General features: G+C 39.9%; 1 protein-coding gene across 1 annotated transcript in view; it reads right to left on the bottom strand.

Moving 5' to 3' along the window:
- Positions 1-24,293, bottom strand: part of VIPR2 (vasoactive intestinal peptide receptor 2) — a 60,075-nt gene extending 35,782 nt beyond the window's left edge. Inside the window, exons 1-4 of the mRNA XM_068404885.1 lie at positions 24,243-24,293; positions 20,989-21,091; positions 6,332-6,439; positions 2,478-2,575 (exon numbers count right to left, since the gene is read on the bottom strand). Coding sequence (XP_068260986.1) covers positions 2,478-2,575; positions 6,332-6,439; positions 20,989-21,091; positions 24,243-24,293 — 360 coding nt within the window. The remainder of the gene's footprint in view (positions 1-2,477; positions 2,576-6,331; positions 6,440-20,988; positions 21,092-24,242) is intronic.
- Between the last annotated feature and the right edge of the window lie 250 nt (positions 24,294-24,543).

Below are 24,543 nucleotides of genomic sequence, written 5' to 3'. Positions count from 1 at the left end.
GCAGTCAGCATGTCTTCACCAAGGGGAAGTCATGCTTAACCAACCTGATAGCCTTTTATGAGGACATAACCCGGTGGATAGATGATGGTAAAGCTGTGGATGTGGTCTATCTTGATCAGAGGGACCTAGACAGGCTGGAGAGTTGGGCGGGGAGAAATTTAATGAAATATAACAAGGGCAAGTGTAGAGTCCTGCATCTGGGCAAGAACAACCCCATGTACCAGTACAAGTTGGGGGCAGACCTGTTGGAGACCAGCGTAGGGGAAAGGGACCTGGGGGTCCTAGTGGACAGCACGATGACCACGAGCCAGCAGTGTGCCCTTGTGGCCAAGAAGGCCAATGGCATCCTGGGGTGTATTAGAAGGGGTGTGGTTAGCAGGTCGAGAGAGGTTCTCCTCCCCCTCTACTCTGCCCTGGTGAGGCCGCATCTGGAATATTGTGTCCAGTTCTGGGCCCCTCAGTTCAAGAAGGACAGGGAACTGCTAGAGAGAGTCCAGCGCAGAGCCACGAAGATGATTAAGGGGGTGGAACATCTCCCTTATGAGGAGAGGCTGAGGGAGCTGGGTGTCTTTAGCTTGGAGAAGAGGAGACTGAGGGGTGACCTCATTAATGTTTATAAATATGTAAAGGGCAAGTGTCATGAGGATGGAGCCAGGCTCTTCTCAGTCACATCCCTTGACAGGACAAGGGGCAATGGGTACAAGCTGGAACACAGGAGGTTCCACATAAATATGAGGAAAAACTTCTTTACAGTGAGGGTGACTCAACACTGGAACAGGCTGTCCAGAGAGGTTGTGGAGTCTCCTTCTCTGGAGACATTCAAAACCCGCCTGGACGCGTTCCTGTGTGACATGATCTAGGTAATCCTGCTCCGGCAGGGGGATTGGACTAGATGATCTTTTGAGGTCCCTTCCAATCCCTAACATTCTGTGATTCTGTGGGCTTTTAAATACAGAAAGGGACGGCAAGAACTGCATGTGTTAACTAGAATGGCAGAACATCTCTGCAAAACAGACAGAACAGGTCTGCTAGAGCTATTCCACACATACCAAAATCCAGAAAGACCCAACCAGCCAAGTATCTTTATTCATGAGAGGACTTCATCTGTTCATGATAACAAGAGTTCTACTGACACTATGAGTTCATCCGTGTAAAGAAAATCTTGCTCTGTTAGCCTCAGCAGAAAACCAGACAGAAAATAGATAAAACATGTGATGGAAAAAGTACTTCCCTCAACAAAAAGAACAAGAAATAGGATCTGGAAAATGAAGAAATTCGTTTTTCCATTTATACAGTATTTAAGATATCTTGATAGCTTTTTGAACCACTTCTAATTGCTAATGCAATTTGAAGTCCAATATAAATTTGCAATAATTCCAATGACCTAAATTCATTCCATTTTACTTAAACACATACCAGCAATCAAGTGGTGCATGCATTATTAATGGATTATTACAGTATTAGGATTTGTTATAATAGAAACTTCTACAAATAACACAATGAAAACCACAGTGCATAAGCCCATTAACACTGAAATATTAGAAATACAGATGCATTACTGCAATTACCAACTGTTTATAGCCATGAGTTTCCGTCGGAAAGAGACCTGGGGGTGCTGATCGACAGCCGGCTAAACATGAGCCAGCAGTGTGCCCAGGTGGCCAAGAAGGCCAATGGCATCCTGGCCTCTATTAGGAATAGTGTAGCCAGCCGGTCTAGGGAAGTGATCGTCCCTCTCTACTCGGCACTGGTGAGGCCGCATCTTGAGTACTGTGTCCAGTTCTGGGCCCCGCACTTCAAGAAAGATGTTGAGGTGTTGGAGCGAGTCCAGAGGAGGGCGACCAAGCTGGTGAAGGGTCTGGAGGGTCTGACCTACAAGGAACGGCTGAGGGAGCTGGGGTTGTTTAGCCTGGAGAAGAGGAGGCTCAGAGGTGACCTTATTGCAGTCTACAACTACCTGAAGGGAGGTTGTAGTGAAGTGGGAGTTGGCCTCTTCTCCCGGGCAACTAGCGATAGGACAAGAGGACACAGCCTCAAGCTTCACCAGGGGAGGTTCAGGTTGGACATTAGGAAGAATTTCTTTTCATAAAGGGTTATTAGACATTGGAATGGGCTGCCCAGGGAGGTGGTGGAGTCACCATCTCTGGATGTGTTTAAGAAAAGATTGGACATGGCACTTAGTGCCATGGTCTAGCTGACAGGGTGGTGTAAGGGCAACGGTTGGACTCGATGATCCCTGAGGTCTCTTCCAACCTGATTGATTCTGTGATTCTGTGAACAGTTACTGAATTCTACATTTCTGATTTTATCTTATATGACATTTGCAATCCAAGCATATGGCAATCAATGCTACCAAGAATTACTACAGGTTCCTCTAATTCTGACAGAGTAAAATGGGAATTATTTATAAGCAGAATATGTCTGATAGCTGTATTGCACACCAGCATTTAAATGAATAGAAAAAATGTTTTTCCTACCTTATAATCATCCTCGTAGTCATTATATCCACATGTACTTAAGATGTCAGGAAAAATATCTGACCATCCATTACTCGTACAATTTTTGCTAATATTTCCTGTAAAGCAAAATTTGAGAGTTTAAATCAGAAAGATTCAAAAGTTTCCTCATCAATGAATCTGCAGACAACCTAACTTTGTCATTCTCTGTTAACATGCTGTATTTCCTAGCACTCCTGTTAAAGCAACCCAGCCATTGCCTTTCATGTGGTCTTCATTGATATTACTTTGGCTTTTACTCTTGCTCCGAGTTGCCTTTGCACTAAAGAAAAATGCAATTAATTCCAAGCTGTGACAGCAGGCTTCTGCTTTGGTATAATAGCTATTTCTGTTACATCTGCAAAAGCCTGAAACATTTTGCTGTTTTATCTAAAGTATTCTGGAGGGAGTCTTTCAGCTCACTCTATAAAGTGGATAATTTGTAGGTAAAGTAATCTGATAGAAAAGTAATTTAAGTGAGAGTTGTTCTAACCTCCTATTTAAGCTTTTCTGAGAAGGTAATACCAAATGATCTACTGAAGAGTTATAAAAGCTCTTAGATGATATGGTGATGAATTACGGCTACAGCAAATGTTGGTAGAGTTGGTAATGCACTTTAAAGGCCAAATTATGTGATAGGTTGAAGAACGAGGAACTAAATATGCATGCTGGATCTCACTCTTTGAACCAATCACTGAAACAATGTAGTCCAAGGAACTTACAGGAGATTTGCAAGTACGGTTGGAAAGGAATTTTGAACATCTATTAATTTCAGAAAGGATTTTTTGGTTGGAATTAAGAGAAGTTGTTGACTTTTTTCTCAGATGAAGTCACGTAGATGAGATGGGGGTAACCCATGATTCTACTCCTTCATCTAATTAATATGAATTAATCTTCATAAAACATGGAACAGCCTCAATAGGAGAAAACTGAAGAGTTTATGTCAGAATAAAGAACAGTCATTAAAATTATTATAACTTACTCTTACAATGTTAAATCATAAGCAACTTCCCCTCACCTTTCTTACAGCAATTTTTATATTCGCGATACTTGAAATCTATAATAACATACTGCTTTGGTTTGGAGTTTACCACTGGTCTTTAACTGACTTAAAGATGCCTGTTCTTCACCACACAAGAACAACTTTATATGTAAGAGATCAAATTTGGCCAAGCATAATCAAACGTGTTTATATACAGTCCAAACTAAAGCTTTTGTGATTTTTATCTTGCTAAGTGGTTACTTGAATTTCTTCTGTGTATAAAATCTTCAGTGGAAAGTTGTAAATATCCTACAAATGGTTGACCAACCAACAACCAAATCTTTCTAGCTTATAACAAGTCCTTGACCTCAAACCACAGTGTCTCCTCAAAAAGGACCACTTCTGCCATTTGGCATAGACATGGCAATTTTAAAGAAAATGTATTTATACACTCTGGAGAGTCTTCACTTTAAAAGTACATCAAGATCCTCTGACTAGGCAGAGCAGAGGAATGTGTTAACCACAGAATAGAACCACAAATTACGTCAAAGCCAGTTTTGCAAGAAAAAGACTCTATGTACTCAAGATTTTCTCAAGTATGTATGTGCTCACGTATTTTCTACTATTAATACTGTAAAGCCGTCTTGCCTAAAGACAGTTAGGCAATGTTCTGTGGAAGACATCGTTTATTTCTACACCATCGTTCCATGCAATTAAATATTTCAGATGGCAACCTCATTTAAAACCTGTAACTTGGCACATACATTTGAATAAAAATTCACAGAATAACTTTCTGATACTCACATAATTACACATCATGTACAATACAGAGAAAACATTATAGCATAGCATGATTGCTTTTACAGTAAAAAGTCATTTAATGTAAAGTTACTAATATTCAATACAGAATTAATTATATGGTATGCTTAAACTATAATCTTGACCATCACAGAAGAAATTAAGAGTCAGTTGTCCAAAAGCTGTAAAGATGAGAAGACAACTACTTTTTGTAATTCACAATTTAAAGTAAGAAATCCTTTAAAGAATTGATGGTATTTAAAAGCCTACTTATGATTTGGAATACTTCCATAAAAAAATAAGGTATTCTAGATCATCTTGTAGTAGAATTTTAATTCCTCTTAAACCCTGAAAAAACTAAAACATACATCTCACAAATCTGTCTAAATAAAAGGAGTAAGATTTATTGCTTAAAGATATTTTTAGCATTTCCTGCCATAAGAATCAAGTGAATCTGAAATGTGCTGTGTATGAATTAAATAAATTACATATTACTAAGCATAAGCAAATTATAAAGGTGCTGAGATACTTAGTTAGATCTTAATTGAATTAACCATGCAAGATGTTTGCTGTCTTCTTTCTCAAATTATAGAAAGACAAGATTTAAAAAATCCTCTTAATTGGACAGGTACCTCTAAAAAAACCACCTTGTTAGTTCCACAAGCAAGAAGTAAACAGGCAGCTGTGAAAAAAGTTGTATATGGGAAAATTATAGCAAACTATAAAAAGGAAGTGATCTTTCAGTCTTGATGACACCACGCCTGAGTGAGATAGAGTTGCAATGTACTGTGAAGGTTTCAGACTTAAATATTTATTGCAGTTGTTTTACAGGAAAATGAAAATGTTATTGTAATATAAGATACTAACAGTTGTTAAATATCAAACATCCAGACTTCAGAGAAAGCGTGCATGCTCTAGCTTTTGACAAATAGACAGAAGCAGTGTGATTCAATTCAGATTTTGAATTTTTGATATTTATTAGTTTGCCTTGTCTCATGACAACACCTTAATATCTTTGAGTCATTTGAATACTTTCATAGATTTCACATGATTTGGTGTAGTGAAGATTACACATACTTTCCCCTTTATAAACTGTTTAGACTATCCATGATAAACTAATCAAGACTCACCAGCTCCAGGAATGAAAACCTTTGCTCATCTGTAGATTGTTTTAGTTATCTATTTTTTACTGGAACAAGACTTAATCAACAGTTTTGAGAATAAAGGTATTTTAGTCATACCGCAAGTTAGCCTCTATGTTAAAAGTAATATTGTTAAAAAGTTCTCCACAGTGACCTCAAAAGCAGAATTAAATCACTGTGATAAGTTTTGCATCTTTCACCAGCTCCTTCTGACAAGGTTTCTCACCTGAGCAATGGCGATAAGTTTTCCTGCTGCATTTTGGGATACATACGTGAAATGCTATGTGTGCATCATCTGTTTTTAAAATCCCACTAACAAGCCAAAGTGCAAAATTCAACCACAGTATGATATATTGAAAAGATGGTGCAGAAAATGGTAGACTTAAAACAGTTAATGTTTCATCAGTCCGAGACACTGATCAGCTCTTTTCAAGTTCCATTAAAAAGCAGAATAAAAGGTTTCATAGTAACTACCTTAAATTGCAATAGTGATAATTTTTAGGTATTATGTGTTGGCTCATTATGCTCACGAAGGCAAGGCAGAGCTCCCCTCCTAGGCGCAGAAGGAACAACCTGCATGTGACCTGCTGGCAGCTGTTAAAGATGTCAGTCAAGCTCAGCTGCCTTAATAATTAATATAAATATGTCAAAAAGAGCAAGCAATGCCTTCAGGCTTGATAAATGTCACTATATCAGAATATATATTTAGTATCTGACTCAAAGAACACCATATGGACCACAAAGAATTATTTGGTCTTTTCGTGATGTATCATGAACAGCTCTATTAAGAATCTATTATTTTAACTCTTTAAAAAGAAAACAAAAATCTTAAACTGCAAAACCCTCCATTTTTAGCATATTATGTTATAAAATACCAAAGAGAGCCAGCAAAAATACACTTTAAAATGAAATACCTGGTTTGCCAGAAAAAAGGCTAAATACTTTTGGACAAGGGACAGTGACAGTCTCTCCAATCTTCGCAGGACGCCAACAGGTGATGTTATCCCAAACTCCAACACATCCTGAAACAAAACCAGCAGTAACAGACTTGAAAGCTCAGTCTGGTCCAAATCATTCTACTGTATTTACCTTATAAAGACTTGGTGGAAGATTTGGATGAGTAGTTAAAGAAAAAGTAGACTCTTTCAAGAAACTTGCAAAGATGGTATTTTGTATGAAAATGTTAAGGGAATCATGATTCTGTTGATTAACCAGCTTATTTTTATGTCAGTTAATGCATTGCAAAATATTTCATTAAAACTTTGTCATTTTGATGGGATCATGCTAAGAAAAGCTAAGAAAATGTAAAAAAAAAGTAAAGGTCATTCATTGGACTCAGCAACACAAATAAAATGAAAGCACATCATGACTGAAGAATTTTTGGAACAATGGTCATGGCCTAACAAAATAATCTCTCCTAAACTAAATAACAGAGATTTGAACAAAGAATGCTTCTGTATATTTATTTCAGAAAGGGGGGTCATAAAATGCTGTAGGCATGTTTTATAGTAGTACTAGTAACAAGTTGTTGGTAGTAGACAGTAACTACTTGTTATGGTTTTGCCCATGCTGATGTCTCTATAAATGTGGCTCAAAAGTAGTGTCTATCTTGTGAAGGAGCATAAATCTTCCTATAGCCTGCTACAGGCACTTGGATCAAGCATGCTCTATTTGTTTAAAGGTGACTATAATGTATGCCTTCTAAGCCAAGTGAAGAGTTATGAAGAGTATAAGAGTATAAGCCTTATGAGTACAAAGAAGTAAGGAAATTATGGAATTAAGGAAAGTAAGGAATTATGAGTACAAAGAAGTAAGGAAATGTTACTCATATTATATCAGTTCAAGTTTTCTCCAAAAAAAAAAGATCATGTGCAAAATTTTGGGCATTTATATCTTCAATTAAGGCAATTGACAATAGACAATTTAAATTTGTAATTAACGCTAAAGAGAGAAACAAAACTTTTATCCTACCAGTACTATCTCCATAAAATTGTTAGAAAGTATAAGGGACAGTTTGTACCCTTCAGTAGAGAACATGAAACTTGGATTAGGAACTACTCATATCCATGTATAATACTGTTCTTCAGAATATTTACAGTATTAGCAATTCACTATTCGTTTACTCTGTGCTGGTGAGGTCATGCCCAAAATCAAGCCACTTGAGTTAAATGAAGCTGGAAAAGAAACATTTTAAAGTTCTATATTTGTGTTAAACCATCTTACTGCAATTAAACTTTGACAGCTTGTGTTGATGTGGCACTTAGTGCCATGGTCTAGTTGACACAGTGGTGTTAGGTTAAAGGTTGGACTCTATGATCCCAGAGGTCTCTTCCAATCTAGTTGATTCTGTGATTCTATGATTTAAAAAGTGTCTAGCACCCTACTCTCAAAGTTTAAGTTACTTTCAAAGTACATGTAAACTAGGGAACGCAAGAGAATAGGGTCTGGATGTCCTGGTTGGGCCCAAACCAGGCCAATTAGTCTTAGAGAAACCAAGGTCACTGCTAAATTCCTCACTGCTTACGAGTGAAGAGCCGAAGGGGGTCGCACCTGCAGGGAGGAGCAGATGGGGCAGGTGGCCCAGAATTGACCAACGAGGTATTCCATCCCATACACGTCATTCTCACTTTCCTGTTTATCACTAACCCACTGCCTCCTGGAGATGGGGCCCAGGAGGGAGGGGCCCTCCTGTCTCCCACTGATTGGTACCAGCTTTGCCAATTCTCCAGTTAAAAGCCTGCAGGTGTGATGGCAGGGGGAGCTACTGCATTTTCCCCTCTGCCTGTGCTGGGGGGAGCAACTCTGCCTGAGGAGGATTTCCAAGCTCTCAGTCTTGGCTTTGTATATATTTGTATATATTTGATTATTTCTATTATTATTGTTATTATACTCTTTTTCATTATTATAGTTTATTAAAACTGTTTTAACTTTCCAACCCATAAGTCTCTCTCCCTTTTCCCTTTCCCTTTCCCTTAGGGGGGGGGGGAGAGGGTTAACAGAGAGCATCTGCCACCTGGTTAATAGCCAGCCCAGCTTTAAACCGTGACACTGGAGATGAAAAAAGAAGATAAGAGGAGGATTATGGGCTAAATTCTGCATTTGGTCACCAATTCCGTAGAGTCATCTTTATACAGTTTCCCAAGGAAATGCTATTCTCCAGAGGAGTCACTTGTTCATGGGGCTGGGTCTTTTTTCACTCCTCTTAGGATTATACAGCTCTAAATGCAGCATCTGTTCTATATTCAGAAAGATGAGGCCAAAAATAAGGGGTTACTAATGGGAACACTTCACAAAGTTTATCTGCATGGGTAGATTACATGTAATGCCTTATTCTCCACTGCCTTGTATGTTGTATCAACCTCCAAAGAGGTATGCAACAAATGTATTACTGTTCATTACCTCACACACTCACCCATGCTCACTTCAATGCCTTTTCCAGTCAAGCACCAACAATCTCCAAATCTCCAGTTTATTGCAACCTCTCTGGGCAACCTGCACACACACAACTTCCTCCATGAAGAATTTTGCCATGAATCTAATTAGGTTTTCTCTTCCTGCAGGTTGCTTCCATTGCTTTTTTGTTGTGTTTTTTGTTTGTTTGATTTTTTTTCTGGTCACATCTGAGAGGAGTCTGGCTTCATCCCCTTTATAAGTCTATTAGGTAGATGAAGACAGCAATCAGATCACTCTTCTCCAAGCTGAACAAACCCAGCTCTCAGTCAATCGTTATATGATGCATATTCTAGTGCCATCTCCATGCCCTCTGCTGAGCTGAGTAATGGCTTTCCTGTACACAGGAGACCAAAACTGGACATGGTACTCCGCTGGAGATGCAGTCTCACAGGAGTCAAATAGAGACAGACAATTTCTCCTCTTGATCTACCCGTTTGCTAATGTAGCACAGTATATGGTTAAACCTCATCTCCGTAAGGGTACACTGCTGACTCATGTTTAAATTAATATATTTCTAAAGCAAACATCTAAAATGGATCAGAAGAATTGCAACCTAAAAAATGCTTATTTCTTCCCAAGCGAGCCTGAAGTTGCTAATTCAGTTGCAGAATCTAGACTGTAGGTACCTGTCTTTAATCAATCCTGTTCTAATTTGCTTAATACTGTGTGACTAACCCCATCTTGTCAAGTTCTCCAGTTACCTGAAGAGGACTAATTGTTTTGGTTCCCTTAGTAACTTTGACTCACAGAATCACAGAATCAATCAGGTTGGAAGAGACCTCAGGGATCATCGAGTCCAACCATTGCCCTGACATCACCATGTCGACTAGACCATGGCACTAAGTGCCATGTCCAGTCTTTTCTTAAACACCTCCAGAGATGGTGACTCCACCACCTCCCTGGGCAGTCCATTCCAATGTCTAATGACCCTTTCTGAGAAGAAATTCTTCCTAATGTCCAACCTGAACCTCCCTAGACCAATATATCGGATTCCTTCTTTTACCCTTACCTTAGGGAAAGGGAGATTTACTTAGGACTAGGAACTGTGAGAGTGACATTCTTTCTATCTGTATTCCACAGCTGGCTGAGAAGTTCCTCTTCCCATTGACAATTCACTCTTTCAGGTTTCTGGTCCTTATCTCTTGAATGCATGTTTTTAGCAACTAACTCAGAATGTAATACTCTCTGAACTCCATAATCATTCCTTTTTTCCTGATGATCACACAGAGTTTGTCCTTTCTAGGGTATCTGCTCCTACAGCTGGTTCATATGTTTCTTTAAGAATTAACTCATGTTTTGACTATGCTCTGTTTTACCCGACTACCCTCTACTCCCTCCGGCACTTATGGCTTTTCTTTTAGCATTAGTAATGATATCTCTGAGGTGATGTTGACTTGGCCATGTACGTATAATTTAAGAGGTTTACATCTGAGCAAGTCATCTTCGTACCCTTTGAAGTCAATGGAACTTAAACATGCCTAGGTGCTTCCTGAGTTGCAGTACTGGATTAAAATTAAGTCCTACATCTCTGTGATGCTACACTGGGGCTTATACAAAGCAAAAGAATATTTACTTCAGCCAATTCAGGTCATGCTTCCTTCTCAATTGATTTTAAGCCAGAAACAACATCAACAATGTGACATACAAGAAAGACAAAGAAACTATTTTCTTCATCTGCCATCACTCAGAACTATAGTGACAAAATTGCATCTCTTCTGGCTTTGATGGATGTACTGCCTGAGCCAGCATAAACAAGCCCTGGAGTACACAGAATAATTAGCATCTTATGTGACTTCAGGTCTTTTTAGTTCATCCCCATTTCCACTAACAAGTGAGAGCTGAGATGAGTCATGGAAGTTGTTCATGCACACCCATAAAAGCTGATGACTTTCACAAATTTTCCCTTTTGTTCAGTATATTCTCTGTAAGATGGTGGATTTGCTACAGTAACCTGCAAACAGTTCTGAGGCCTTTATAAATTTTTGCTACGCTGCTATATGGACTGGGCTAAGGTTTCGCTGGAAAGGCAGCGGGACACGTGGACTTCAGAGCTCCACTAGTACCTTTTCTACAAAAAAACACAAAACTCTGATCCAGGCTTCACTTATATGAAATATTACACAGAAAAACAGAGGTCCAAGTGCTAGTCCCACCAAATTAATCAACACAATTTGTATCAGATCTCAAAGCTAGCTTGCAGGAAGGAAATCAGTATACAAGTTTTTGACATTTAAAACATTACAAGTCACTAATATTTTCTGGAAAATGTATTTTTTCCTCAGTATTTTAGGACTTTACAGGCATCTACGGCACAGGAGAGAAAGATACTTTTTCAGACTCATTAAATCAAATAGATGAAATAACACAAAAGATGTATTTCCTACATGTAGACTACATTCAGATGCATCAACAATCATGAGAGTGAAACTTGAGTGGCTGTCACCAGTAAGCCTCAATTTATGTATATTTACAGGCTTATTTATTATGGTACAGGAAATGTGAGAAAACTGCTGAAATGTCCTGGAGGCATTTATAGCCACTGAATGACTACAGCGTGCTTCTGAAAACTGGTCTAGGGCTGAATGCTGAAATGATGGTGTTAGTGGTGCGCTGCTAGGGGCTGTTAGAAGTACAACTGTTAAACAATATGCACTTTTCTGGGCTTTCAACTCACACCTTTCCTCATTTCCCCCTCCTCCTATTACTACAGATTTTTGACAATATTGCAGTCATATATCTTTCTCTTCTCTTAGCAAATCACACCCTGATGCAGAGGTGGGGTACAATTAACAAGTCCACTCTTACTACACGTATCAATTTGTCTCTTCCACCCCAACAACATATCTCTATTGTACAACACAAGCTTAATTGTGCAGAATTGAAACTAGCAATTAATTTCCCACTGAGCCTGGAAATTCAAGATGTGGCACAACCAGAGACTTTGGTGAGTTTCACAGGTCTTCAAGCAGATATTGCTCTTTACCCACCATAGTATCCTTTTACAATAACTATGACGTATGCAATATTGTCAGAGGGTAACACAGCATGATTCACTTCATCCTAAAACACATGAACACAGGCCAGATTAATTGCTGCCAACAATTGCCTGTTTCTCCCCAGTGACTACAGAGCAGCCTACAGTGCTGTAAATACCTACACTGTTGGAAAATGAAGGTGTGATAAATGCGATGTTAAATGTGTCTCTTTCTGCAAACAGAATATCTAGCTTGATCAAGCTTGATATTCTACTCTCTACTCACTTACTCTCTACTACTCTCTGTCCAGCCATTAATTCATTCAGTGTTAGGATTTCCGGACTGTCATCCACCACTGCCACATTTTATAAAATCATTATGTACGCTTTTATTCTCTGGAAGTTTTACCCATCTCTTGCATATATAAGTCTGTTTCTTACTATCTCCAAAGGACATTAATCAATTAAGATACAAAAAATATTTATTTCTAGCTTTAAATAAGGTTTTAAGTTTTAGTTCTAGTAACAATTCTACCAATAATTCTATATAAAATATCTCACATTTTAAATCAAACTTAAATTGCTCCAGTGTTTATTTTCATGTCTGCAATTTTCTTTATTTATTTTTTAAAAATATTCTAAGTACCCAAAAGTATTTTAATGTACATTTATATCCTTTTATGTTCATTCATTAAATTAGTCTCTGCATTCAGCTTCAATAAATTCTCAAGCCTTAAATGTTTTTGTCCTTTTACCCTGATATGTACACATATAAAGCCAGTCCACCTCTTGATCTGCTTTAGCTCCCTGACTTTTCCTGTGCATCTCTACTACTATACTCTTCACCTCCTTCTTTACCTATTAATAAAGCTAGCAAAGAAAAAAACCCAGGTTCTTCATCTCTGTTTCTGTGATGTCTAGAAGAACTCCGCTCCACCCTACATATAACAATCTCTTTTCAACCTCTTCATTTGCATCATTTATTTCTCTGGTGTGTCATTCGCAGCATATCCAAGGAAACAATCAATCTTCCCAGAAAACCTTTACTCAATGACTGGCTCGAAAGTGTGACCATGGTGTCACACCTCTACTGCTCTTCCCTACCGTTCCTCCAGATTATACTGCAGATGCTATTCTTAATTTCAATGAGATCACTTACTTTATTTGAATGTTCGGTCTTTAATGCTTGTGATGTACTTGCAGATACTTTATAATGAAAGGAAACATTAACAGACTACAAACTACATTTTTTTTCTCGATTTTTTCAGCTTACATAAGTATTGCCGCCCCATTCCTCATCCTGCTATCTGAGATCCAGTCTTTGAGATACAAGTTTGCTTACCTACATGTGCTTCTTCATTTATAAAAATGTGTCACACTGAGTTTGTACTGGAAAGTTTTGTTTACATATACATTTTATCCATATATTAACCACTAGGTGGCACTTTGCATTTGAATTTTAAAAATTGCCAAATCGAAGAGAGGTTTAGCATTTTTTAAACTGTCCGGGCGTGCATGATACATGAAACAAAAAGAAAGTGCTTTGAAAATCAGCCAGAAAGTTGACAGCTAGTCCAGGGTTTATTTTTCAAACAGGGAAACATTTTTATTTTTGTACTTAATTTGACAAAGCAGAAGCAATCTCACCTCTTACGGGCAATGTTTTCTAGACTGTAGGTCTGAACGCCCCAGCATGTCATTTAGGCTGCATGAGAATTTATGAACATATAGGGACTGAAATTCTTGCTGCACTTTCACACAGTAAGAAAGAAAGGAAAAGGAGGTGCTGGAGAAATAGCGAGCTAGCAAACTGGAAGCAAAGCAAATACACAACAGAACTGCTTAAAGCGGTAATCATAGAATCATACAATCACAGAACGGTTTGGGTTGGAAGGGACCTTGAAGATCATCTAGTTCCAACCCCCCTGCCACAGACAGGGACACCTTCCACTAGACCAGGTTGCCCAAAGCCCCATTCAGCCTGGCCTTGAACACTGCCAGGGAGGGGGCATCCACAGCTTCTCTGGGCAACCTGTGCCAGTGTCTCACTACCCTCACAGTAAAGAATTTCCTCCTAATATCTAATCTAAATCTAATCTAAAACTACCATCTTTCAGTTTAAAACCGTTCCCCCTCGTCCTGTCACTAGGAAGAAGATAGTAGCAAAAATACTGTTGCTCCGTGCTACTTTGCTAGAGTTATTGGCTGTCTACTTTTGTCAGGGCCCTGAGTGCACTAATCGGCCTTAATGGCCCTGATGAGCCTTACATCCCTGCCCAGGGTTCCATCTAAGCTCAGGGCCGGGCCTTCAGCCATGTTGTGGGTGCACCTGACTTCAGCTTCATCACCACAGTGCCTATGCCTGCCTCTGCCTGGGCCCCGACCCACCACTCTGGCCCTGCCCGGCCATCCCAGGGCTGTGTCCAACCCTGGTTCCCTGCTCCAGATCCTGACACCCCACCCACCCACAGGCTGCTGTTCTCAGCTGTCCCTGCCCCAGGGAGGTGCCCGATGCCCGGGGCTGGGGCCCCCAGATCATCCCCTCTGCAAGGAGCTGCCAGCCTTCAGTCCTGTGAAAATGACAACACTGGCTGCTGAACAGTCAAGAGGCAGCTCCAATACACGTATGTTGAACTAAAGCACTGTTGTGAAATTGTACAGAGTGCATACAAGCTCTGATGATTCAGAAACAGTGAGGAAATGCAAATGTAAACTTTTTAAATTACTGGTCCACAAAAACTACTCACACACAGCAAGGAGAATTTTGGAATTCTACAGTATACATCAGATTTAACTAGTTAAAACAGAATGACGAAACCAGTAGAGTTTAGCTCATATTCACCTAAAATGTTTGCAGTTTATAGGTTTTCAAAAGCCAGTCCTGTTACCAGGAATGGCAAAAATACTGTTACTGAGATTTCTAGGGGATTACTGGCTTTTCACTAAATGAAACATTTCAGAAGAAATGCCTTATTTCCTTTCTGAAGAACAGTTTCCCACCAGAGAATCAAAAATCTATAAGCCAATTTTAGTTTTTAATGTAATTTACATATTTTTTCAGGTACTGTGAGGAAATCTGGAAGTTGCCAGCTAAAAACTTTGAGGAAAAAACCCTCTGAAAAAGAAAACACATTTCCATCCAAATTTTCTCCCAAGTAAATTCTGTGTTCCAATTGCTAAAAATGTTCTTTGGAGACAATAGCATTTATTTTTCTATGACTGGGCAGCACTCTAATCTTACCATAAGAACACAATTTTCTATAATACTGGAAAGATATTAATGGATGTGTAGTCAGAGCTTTAAGAGGTACCTTCATCTTCACGTTGCCCCAATTTAGGCATGCTGTGCATTCTTCAAAAAATATCATTAAATATAAATCTCCTGTTCATATAAACCGTACCACAAACTATTAACATCTCTGTAAAGTATTTGGACCATATATTTCTGTTAGTTTGGATTATGTCTAACCCACATGCTATTTGTTGTATTAGTTGGAGCTTTTTACTGCTTTGGCATTCAAGATTGCTTCCTTGTGGTATTTGAACTTTGGATGTCATGGAGAGCAGACTGCCACGGCCACAGCTGTCTTTATCAGGACTCAAGCACAAAATTATGTGGGGCAGTATTTCTTTCATAATCTTCTGAAAAACACAATAAATTCACTTAAGGCTGTGCACTTTTCTTTTTCAGGGTTCCAAATGTCATTTATTAATGTCTACTGCTGAATTTCTATTTATGTTTTGGGAGTGGGGTAGAAATTTCAGACTTTCAAAATTGTAGAGTGTATCTGTGGCCACATGTTGCCTCTCTTCTTTCCAAAGAAGTTTGTTATAGTCACTCTCGGTAACCTTTATTACATGAGATTTTTGAATGAGGCTGATCAGGACATTTTCTTGGTCTTTACTGTTTATCTCCTGTTCGTTATTTTTCAGTAGGCAACTCCTTTCATTCAAGGTTCTTTCTCACCTATTGCCCAGCCCCCCCAAAAGATGAGCCAGCTCTGCCTCTCTTCTGCCCTCAAATAATTAAGTATAGCTTCCACAAAGCCGAGACATTGTCAACACCATACGGATGATCAGTTTTATGTGGTGTCATTAATGATGACACTTCAATTAATGGAAGCCAAAAGAGACAAACATTCAAAGCAGCACCTTCAGCTCCCCTCATAAAAAAATGTGTGAACCAAAAAGTAGCAGCATGTCTGTGCTACAGCTAGAAAAGCAGCAGCACAAACATTCAAGAAAGCTAAAGTTGTCCTGCCAAGAGCTACTGGTGCTGCTTGAAGGGAAGTTCCATGATCCCACTATCTCATTTAACTCTACCTTTAATGCTACCTTGGATAACTCTAAGCAGCACTGCAGTCTGAACTTCACTCATTTGCCAGAGAAAATAGCTGCAAAACCAAACAAAAACTGATGGAAGACCTTGATGAGATTGGAAAGACTAAAAAAGGGGGAACCTTGAGAAGATTCCTTTTCACATAGCAAAAGAAAGGCCTCATTTGGTTTTGTGGAAGTCTCCTATTTACTGATATGGAGAGAGTGATCATCAGGTTGGCTTAGTTATGCTTACAGTCAGTCCTTTTGTGCGATACAGAGATACGTGTGTGTGCATGTGTGGGTTTGGAATGCAAAATAGGCACCTTTCTTACTAGAGAAATAACCTTAACAGCAGAAGTTGGTTGTATAAACTAACTTCTGGACAACCTGCATGAGTCCAACATTTGCATATTCATCCCAGTGTTTTGAAGAGCTTTCAGAAAGATGTATTCTGTTTCATTCACAAGATCATGAGCTCAGTGCTGGAAACACTGAGTGAAATTCTACAGGCAGTGTAATTCAGGAGATTAGATTACACAGTGACATTGATCCCTCTCGCTTTAAATTTATGAGTAAGTGAGAGTGTCATTTTGGTAGTTCTGTCTGTTTTAATTTCCCATTACTAACTGCATTATGAAGCCTTTCTTTGAGAGGTTTATGAAATTCTTTCCAAAGCCATTTCTCTTTCCGTCTCCATCCCTTCCTCAAAGTCAAGATGCCATATCTAAAATTAAAAATGTTGTCTGGCATACGGGTCTCACAAAAACACATTTTGGAAAGCAAGAGTCAAAAAGACTCATTTAACTGTGCAGCCACTCAGTGCAAAATGAAAAAAAAAAAAAACCCCAGGCGTCATTTTTTCATAATTATATCTTTTTAGAACTTTTTGTTGTAGAACCTTGTTATAAAGTCTGCTGACTGAGTTTTAACATTTTTGACCATAAGACTTCACTTTTCATTTAAAAGTGAACAGAAATGAATCAATTGCTTTATAAGGTAAAATTTTAAATACTGAATAAGGAGGAATTTGCAGTTGGCCATTTTTTATGTATTTTCAATCACTTTCATTGGGTGCTATCTATTTTTTTAAGAATACAAGCCATGGGTAGCAGGTAAAAGATAAATTAGTGTTTTCCCATATGGACCTCAAAACCTGTAGCTGTTATGAGCTCTTTAGAATGGAATTAATCTGCCCTCCGAAAATGAGAGTGCAAAAAAAAAATCCTCTCCTAGGCTTCCAGCTAAGGCGCATCCATACCTCAGGTGTCAAATTATAGAAGGAAAGAAGAAAACATATGCAGATGGAAGCTAATGCAGTCTTCATAAAATAAACAACTAGATTTGCTGGAGAGCACTACAGAGAGGAAGGCACTGCCACAGATCTTTGGAGAGTGACTTTCTTCCCTAAATGGAGTGTAATGCTCTCTACTAATGGAAGAGTATGTGATAATGTCTGAAAATCCCCCAAAGGGTGCAAAGCAGGAGGTCCGGATGTCTAACAGTTTGACGTTGGCAAATGGGCAGAATTTAGTCAAACTGGGTCCTGTGGTTTTAATATAACCTTAGCATTGTTCAGAGGATATTTACACAGTATTTATACAGTGTTTCCTTGCAAAACACACTATTCCTTTATTAAGCCATGAAGTCAGCAAGTCCTTCATAGACTTCACAGTCAATGATTTTTAGGTGCACTACAAAAATTACTCGTTGAAATTCTACAGCCCATGTTATGAGGCAGCTCAGGTAAGATGATTATAACATCATTTTATTATGTAAAAAAAAAAAAAAATCAAACCAATACAAACACCTCTAAATCTTTCCTTTATGCCTCCCTAACTGGGAGCTGAGAAGCATTAGATAAAGTATTCCATACACAATTGCAGCTAGGCCAAAGGAGAAACTGCCTGTCCCATACGATCCTGTAAGATCCTCCAAAATTCAGTAGCTGTGCATGCCAGCCAAATTCTGGAGCATGTTACATAGAGGTGTGAAGGCTTCGCAGGTACCCAAGAAGTTAATGAAAAAATTCCCACTGATTTTTGATAATGGAGACCCAAGCCCCCTGCAGAAAATCTCAGTGAACCTTTATTTCCAAATTCTAGACAGAACCTTCCACTAGATTTCATTAGAGCTTTTGTGAGGCAGGTAGCACATACTACAGTTAGAAAAGCGTGACAAGGGCTGTATAACCATCTTTCCCACTCACGAAAAAGTTAAATAGGTTTTGTGTATTTATTGTAATGAATTATGTTTCAAGAGTACTACGAGTTTTAAATGTGGAGCTAGGACTTGGACTAGTTCCAGCTTGCCAATTTTCATTAGTAATTCTTCTTTATCAGCAGTCAGAGTATCACTGTGACAATCTGCAAGTCTCTGCTCAAAATACTCCTTACATCTTTGTATGAATACAGAGAGTTTATTAGGAAAATAAAGACACAGAGAGAACAGATATTTTTGGAAATGCAAATGCATGTATTTAACATAGGCTCTTCTGAACAGGTTCTTGGTAAAGGTATCTATAATGTGAAGCATAGGATAAATTCTCCTATAACATTAAACATATAGTTTTTAAGGGTTCATTACCACAGGGGCTTTATTCCAGTCTCCTACAAAATGGAATATTCCCTCTGTTTCAGCCAGGCATTCAATTAAATGTATAAATCCTTCCACTGCTGTTTTATCACTACCTGCAGGGCTGAATCAACACCATCAGACATACTGTCTCCTTCCAAGACATGAAGTTCTTACACAGCAGTTTGCCACCCTTCTTCCAATGAAAAGAGGCTATGAAGAAAATATTGACAGAAAACTTCTTTCTTCCCCTAGGGAACCCAAAATAAAACTAGTATGCATCACAAGGATACCCTTGGAGCAGACCAGCATCTGGATCACAAAAGTGGATCTTGCAGAAAGCTTGACTTTCAGAACTCTATAATAGCTAATAATGAATTTATTAATTGAAGACTTAATTCATTAAGCTGTGCTAGTAATTATTTCTCCATCTGGCTTCACATTAGTATTATTTATGTAACAGCCATCTCTCTTCACCACTCATATAAATAAAATAATCTAAATGTAGATCAATTATTCCAGTAAGATTTTGCTTGGAAGAGATATCCATGTAAATTATTCACTGTTATTATAATTCTTCTCATTACTGATCTGGATTAATCAAAAGGAAAAATTATAGTAAAATACAAACTGTTGATGGTCCTTTTAATTATTTTATTGTATACAAATTGATATAAGAGTATGTACTGAGGCAGTTACACATTCAAATCAAGAAGAGAGGTGGAGAAAGCATCATGAGTTGGGACTCATGTTTATGCTCAAAGGGCACTGCAGATGGCAGGTCCCTGAGGTAACATAATCATCTTCACAGCTCATTCAAAAAGGACTGAATATGAAAAATCAAATACACTATGCATCACCTAGCTCTGCCAAAGAAAAACAACTGCACTGCAAGAGCTGTAGTATTCCAAGGAGCCCAGATATTCTGAGATGATACATACTGGGACTACCATATCAAAAGGCAGGACATCGATGAGGCTTACAGCTTCGTAGAACTAATTTGAAATTAAATACTTCCAGCCACTTAAAGATCATTTAACAACAGAAATTTAATGATTAGTTTTAGAAGTAACATTACTTTGTAAATATCAAAATAGTATTTTGAACTGAAAAATGTTCAGTTGCCTTTGGATCTAAAATTTCCTTCCCTTTTTTCTAAGTCTCACTGAAAGCCCACCCTTCCCTTCAATATTTCACGTTACCAGAGGAGTGTTGGGCAGGTAACATACACAAATGAAGCACTCCAAGAAGCACTTTTACCTTTTCACCAGTAGATGTGTAGAGACTGCTTTCTGCTCACAAGTTCTGGCATATGGTTTACAAAAGATAACTAATCATAAAACATTAATACCTTTGTCAAAAAAGAAGTAATAAATCCACACTTCCAACTTTCCTAAAAAGCCAAAAACTTTTAACCAAGTTCTGCCCTAGCTACTTTAATGTTACAGATTTGCTTTTCATTTGGCTGTCTGGATTTACCTGACGCCTTTGTATTTTGCTTGCTGAACAAATGGCTTTATCAGCAGCTTCAATTTACACGAAAAATATCATTTTTTCACAGTCTTGTGTTCTACTCACATGAAAATGTAGCAAGGAAATCTAGTAAAATCTAAAATTAAAAAATAATAAAATACATCTCCTCTTCCTTCTTTCTTCTATTAAATTACTATTGGCCATATCTGTATCTATATCTTTATCTTTCTATGTAGAGAGAAAATACAAACAATAAAGTCACAGAAAGAATTTGCTTTTTGAATGTAACATCACCATCCAGTGTTTCCTTTACATGACTTTATAGTACTCTGGGTGTGAATCTGATCTTCTGTCTGAGACATCTTCTTGCTGGGAAACCCAGAGATCATTCTTGCCACTAGTACTTTACTTTCAGCCATAGCTAGAGAGAGATGCTTGGATCCAAGGCTTTCAACTTTTCCTCAGCTTGTTCTTTCTGCTGGTCCTGTCATCACCAGCCTGCAGCTTCTCTGCCAGTCAGAAAATACTAGCAGCAGGAGCTTAAAACATGAGAAAGTATTTGCTCCCATATAGTGTCCCACCCGGTGCATGCCTAGTGCCTGGCACACCTCTCACAGCATGCTTGCTGCAGCTGTACCTTTAATGCAAAATCTGCATAAATTCTAAAATACATAAAATTATAAGCACAGTACAGACAAATCTGGCAACTGCAACAGCAAAGAAGGTAAAGGGAGAAAATCTTGAATACCCCAGTTGTCTCTACATTACAGCTTTTCTTACCTTTGTAGTCCACTGGCTTTGCATTCTTTAGAAGTTCCATGCACCTTGTTTCCTCCTTGTGAATCTCCAGCTGAAATCTGCATTCTGGATGGACACCACTCACCTGTGTCAAAATAACAAATAGGCCAGGGGCTTGAAACACGAATTAAAATGTTTTATGAAGGATGCAACTACCAATAATGAAATCCACAACTTTAACTGGCACTGGCGTTGCCAAAGTACATGATAGGCATTTTACAGACATAGTCATTGCCCATTTTAGCTTCTCACACATAGACTTTTCAAAATAAAATGTTATAATAATCTACTAGAGCATTCACTGGCTCCTTCCTGTAACATTTCAAGGCCAATTGTCATTTACAAGAAAATATTTTACTTTCTAGTGCATTCACCAATATTGTTTCATGAGACTTTTTCCTCCAGAAAAACTGTGAGTCGGACTGAAGCAGGAAAGAAAACCCATTTGCTTTTTTTGCTTTTGTAGTAAGTTAGGAAGCTGAAAGTTTAATACGAATCACAGAACATGAAAACTGATCTAACTGCATTCTCTTTGACATGGTAAAATTTGCTTTTCTTCCCCTTTCTACCATGTATATTTTACCTCCTGAAGGCCCCAAAGCATGATTATTTGATTCAAAAAAGTGCTACAGAGGAAGAAAACCCCACTCCTTTAAAAATGAAAGCACTATTGCCTTTACTTGTTTATAGCCCTGCTCCCAGTTCCTTGGTTTTCAGAAAGGGTTGCTTATGTCTGTGGGAAGAGACAGGGATGTAGCAGTATTGGGTAGAGAAACAAGACCCCAGAAAGTTGTTCTGAAGTCAGTTGGATTCACAGAGGCAGACAGAGCCTAATGGAGAAACGTGCAGAGTCCATGAGAGAGTGCATGGGAGAAGTGACTGGAGTAGGTGACAAAAGGAAAAATAGGAAACGCCCCTGGAGCTGAAGGGACAGTGAGATTAGCTCAAATGAATTAACAGCATAATGAAATAAAATGTGACTATGCTGTACTTCCCTCATCCTCACACTTGTAGTACCAAGAAAAGAGTGGTCTCTCTCCAAGCTTCTCTCTCCCTTACATTTTCTAGGAGACATTTAATAGCAGAATTCAGTAATAGCATCTGATTTGTCAGACACCGTTTTTTAAAATGGCAATACTTCATTAATTAAGCTGTGATCATGGACCCAGAACCTAGGACCCAGAGTTAGGACTGAGAACCTGGTTATTCTGCGGTCTCCTTGTGGGCAAGCCACTTGCACAATTTTTAAAAATACAGCGTAACAGCCATAAGCACAACAGCAGAAGCTGTTACGAAAACTCATGAAAATCTGTCTCTTCTCCAAATGTCTCATTTCACCATCTACAACATCAGAACCTTACTTCCTTTTTCCCATGTTTTCTCTATATTGACTATTGAAATTATATGTTTTCAGGGCAGATTTTTTTTTCTTTTTAAAGTGAATTTGTACAGATCCTTAACATAAATTAAGATTTCTAGCACTTATAATAGGAAGTTCAGCGTTATACTGAATATATCTGTATTTTGTTATGTATTATCTACGTTCCAGATAGCTCCCATGTAAAATAAAGTCCCATATATACATAATGTTTTCGATTGCATTTTCCTTTCACATAACAGATATTGAATACTATTTTTTTCCCAACTGCAAACATTCGGTAACTGAGAGCAGATCTCCTACTCATCAAAAAGTATTTTAATTACTGGGTCTTGGAAAGGTAGGTTCCAGTAAATGGAAATGTTAGCTAAATGATGGGTAAATCAAAGCAGCTACCGCAATTAAGAAACCTGCCGAATAAGTGACTTCTCTCTCTCATACTTACAAAAGAACTGCAAGTTTCTCAGTATCGGTAATCTAATAGCGAAGGTTACTTTGAGAACATAAATTTGTTAGTACCCAAAGGTAACATATTACTTTTTAAACCCCGGATGCATGCCAAACTGTAGTATACTTTGCTCTAATACACACCACCAGTTTCATTCAGATGTACTCCACCAAGCTAAAGAGATTTAGGGTTCAAGACTATGTGGCACTGACCACGTCCCAAAACACATCAAGACCTCCCCAAATGGATTTTGAGGGCACTTAGCACCCTTCAGGGCTGCCGCTCATCCATCTTTCCTTCTGCTTTACCAAGGGTAGGTTACCCTTTGTAACCACTGAATACAGAACCATATTGTGTTGAATACTGACTACAGTATTTGACTGCAGCGTTGCGCACCGTAAAGGTACACAGTTAGCTGGAAATCCAGCTGAGGAGTTTCTTGGCGTTTTTAGTGGCTTAATAGTTAAGGAAAACATTTCTTCTGACAAGCAGCCTACATCTACCTTCAGCATGGTTTCCCAGCTTATGGTGGAAACGATCTGTTATTTTAAATTTACAGTAACAAAAATTTGAAAGATTTAGAGGGCAGATTTTTTTATTTTTTGTAAATCACGTTTCCAGCAACGTTATAGACTTTTACAAACAACCGAAGAAATGCTTAAAAATACAAAGACGTTAAAAGCAGACGCCTGAAATTTGAAGGCTTTAGTATTCTGAATGCTTTGTACGTTGTTATCCGGTTGCATGTATTAAAGAGAAATTAACGATGCAGGTTTTTCCCCCGTATTACGATAGCTAACCACCCTCTAGACCGTACCGGGGCAGTGCTCTGTGAAAACTCTTCGCAAACTCGTGGGGGCCACCGGCTGCCGGGGCAAATAGCGAGGACCAAGTGACTCGGCGACGAGCGGCCCGACGCCTGCCACCCTCAGCGCCGCTCCGCCGGGGACGGGGCCCGGGCCCGGCCCGCGCTGCCCCGCCGGGGCGGAGCCGTGCCGGCCCCTGAGGAGCGCCCGGGGGTGCGGGGCGGCGCCCCCGCCGCCTGCGCCTCTGGCCCGGCTCGCCGCTGCCTGTGCGGCCGGGGAGCCTGCCCCCGGGAGCGCGGAGGGGAGGTGGGCTGGGGGTGCCGGCGGGGGCAGGACCCCCTCCGCTGCGAGACCCCCGCCCGGGGACACCCGGTGAGCGCGAGCGGCGGAAGTCACTTGTGTCCTGAAGTGAGTGCGGAGGGGCCGAAGTCTCCGCACCTGCTACGGCCACCGCTGAGCCCCCCGCTCCGGGGAACGGGGGCAGCTGCGAGGGAACCGCGAGCCCGGGGGGTTCCGCACAGGCACCTCAGCGACGGGGGCGGCGGGAAAAGACCCGTCCGCGGTCTGGAGGGCCGGGGCCGGGGGTGAGCGCGGAGTGACTTACCCGCCCCAGGCTCCCACAGAGGGAGAGGACGAGGATCGGCAGGTTCCTCATGCCAGCCAAGAGCCGGGGCCGGCGGGCTCCGCTGCCCCGCGCCGCTCCGCGGGCCCCTTTCGAAGGCGGCGAGGAGGAGCCGGGTCCCACCGCGGCACCATAGGGCCCGGGGGCCGCTGCCGCGCTGCCGGGCCGAGCCCCCGGCCCCGCGGGCAGCCACCGCCCTGCGGCTGTAGGCGGCTCCCGCACCTGTCCCCGGCCGCCTCCCGCCCGCCTGCCTGCCTGCCTGCCTGCCTGCCCGCCGCTCCGG

Source organism: Nyctibius grandis, chromosome 7, assembly GCF_013368605.1.
Source record: "Nyctibius grandis isolate bNycGra1 chromosome 7, bNycGra1.pri, whole genome shotgun sequence".
NCBI classification, from domain to species: Eukaryota; Metazoa; Chordata; class Aves; order Nyctibiiformes; family Nyctibiidae; genus Nyctibius; species Nyctibius grandis.
Note: the sequence above shows the minus strand (reverse complement) of the source record. Positions and strands in the feature narration are given on the sequence as shown.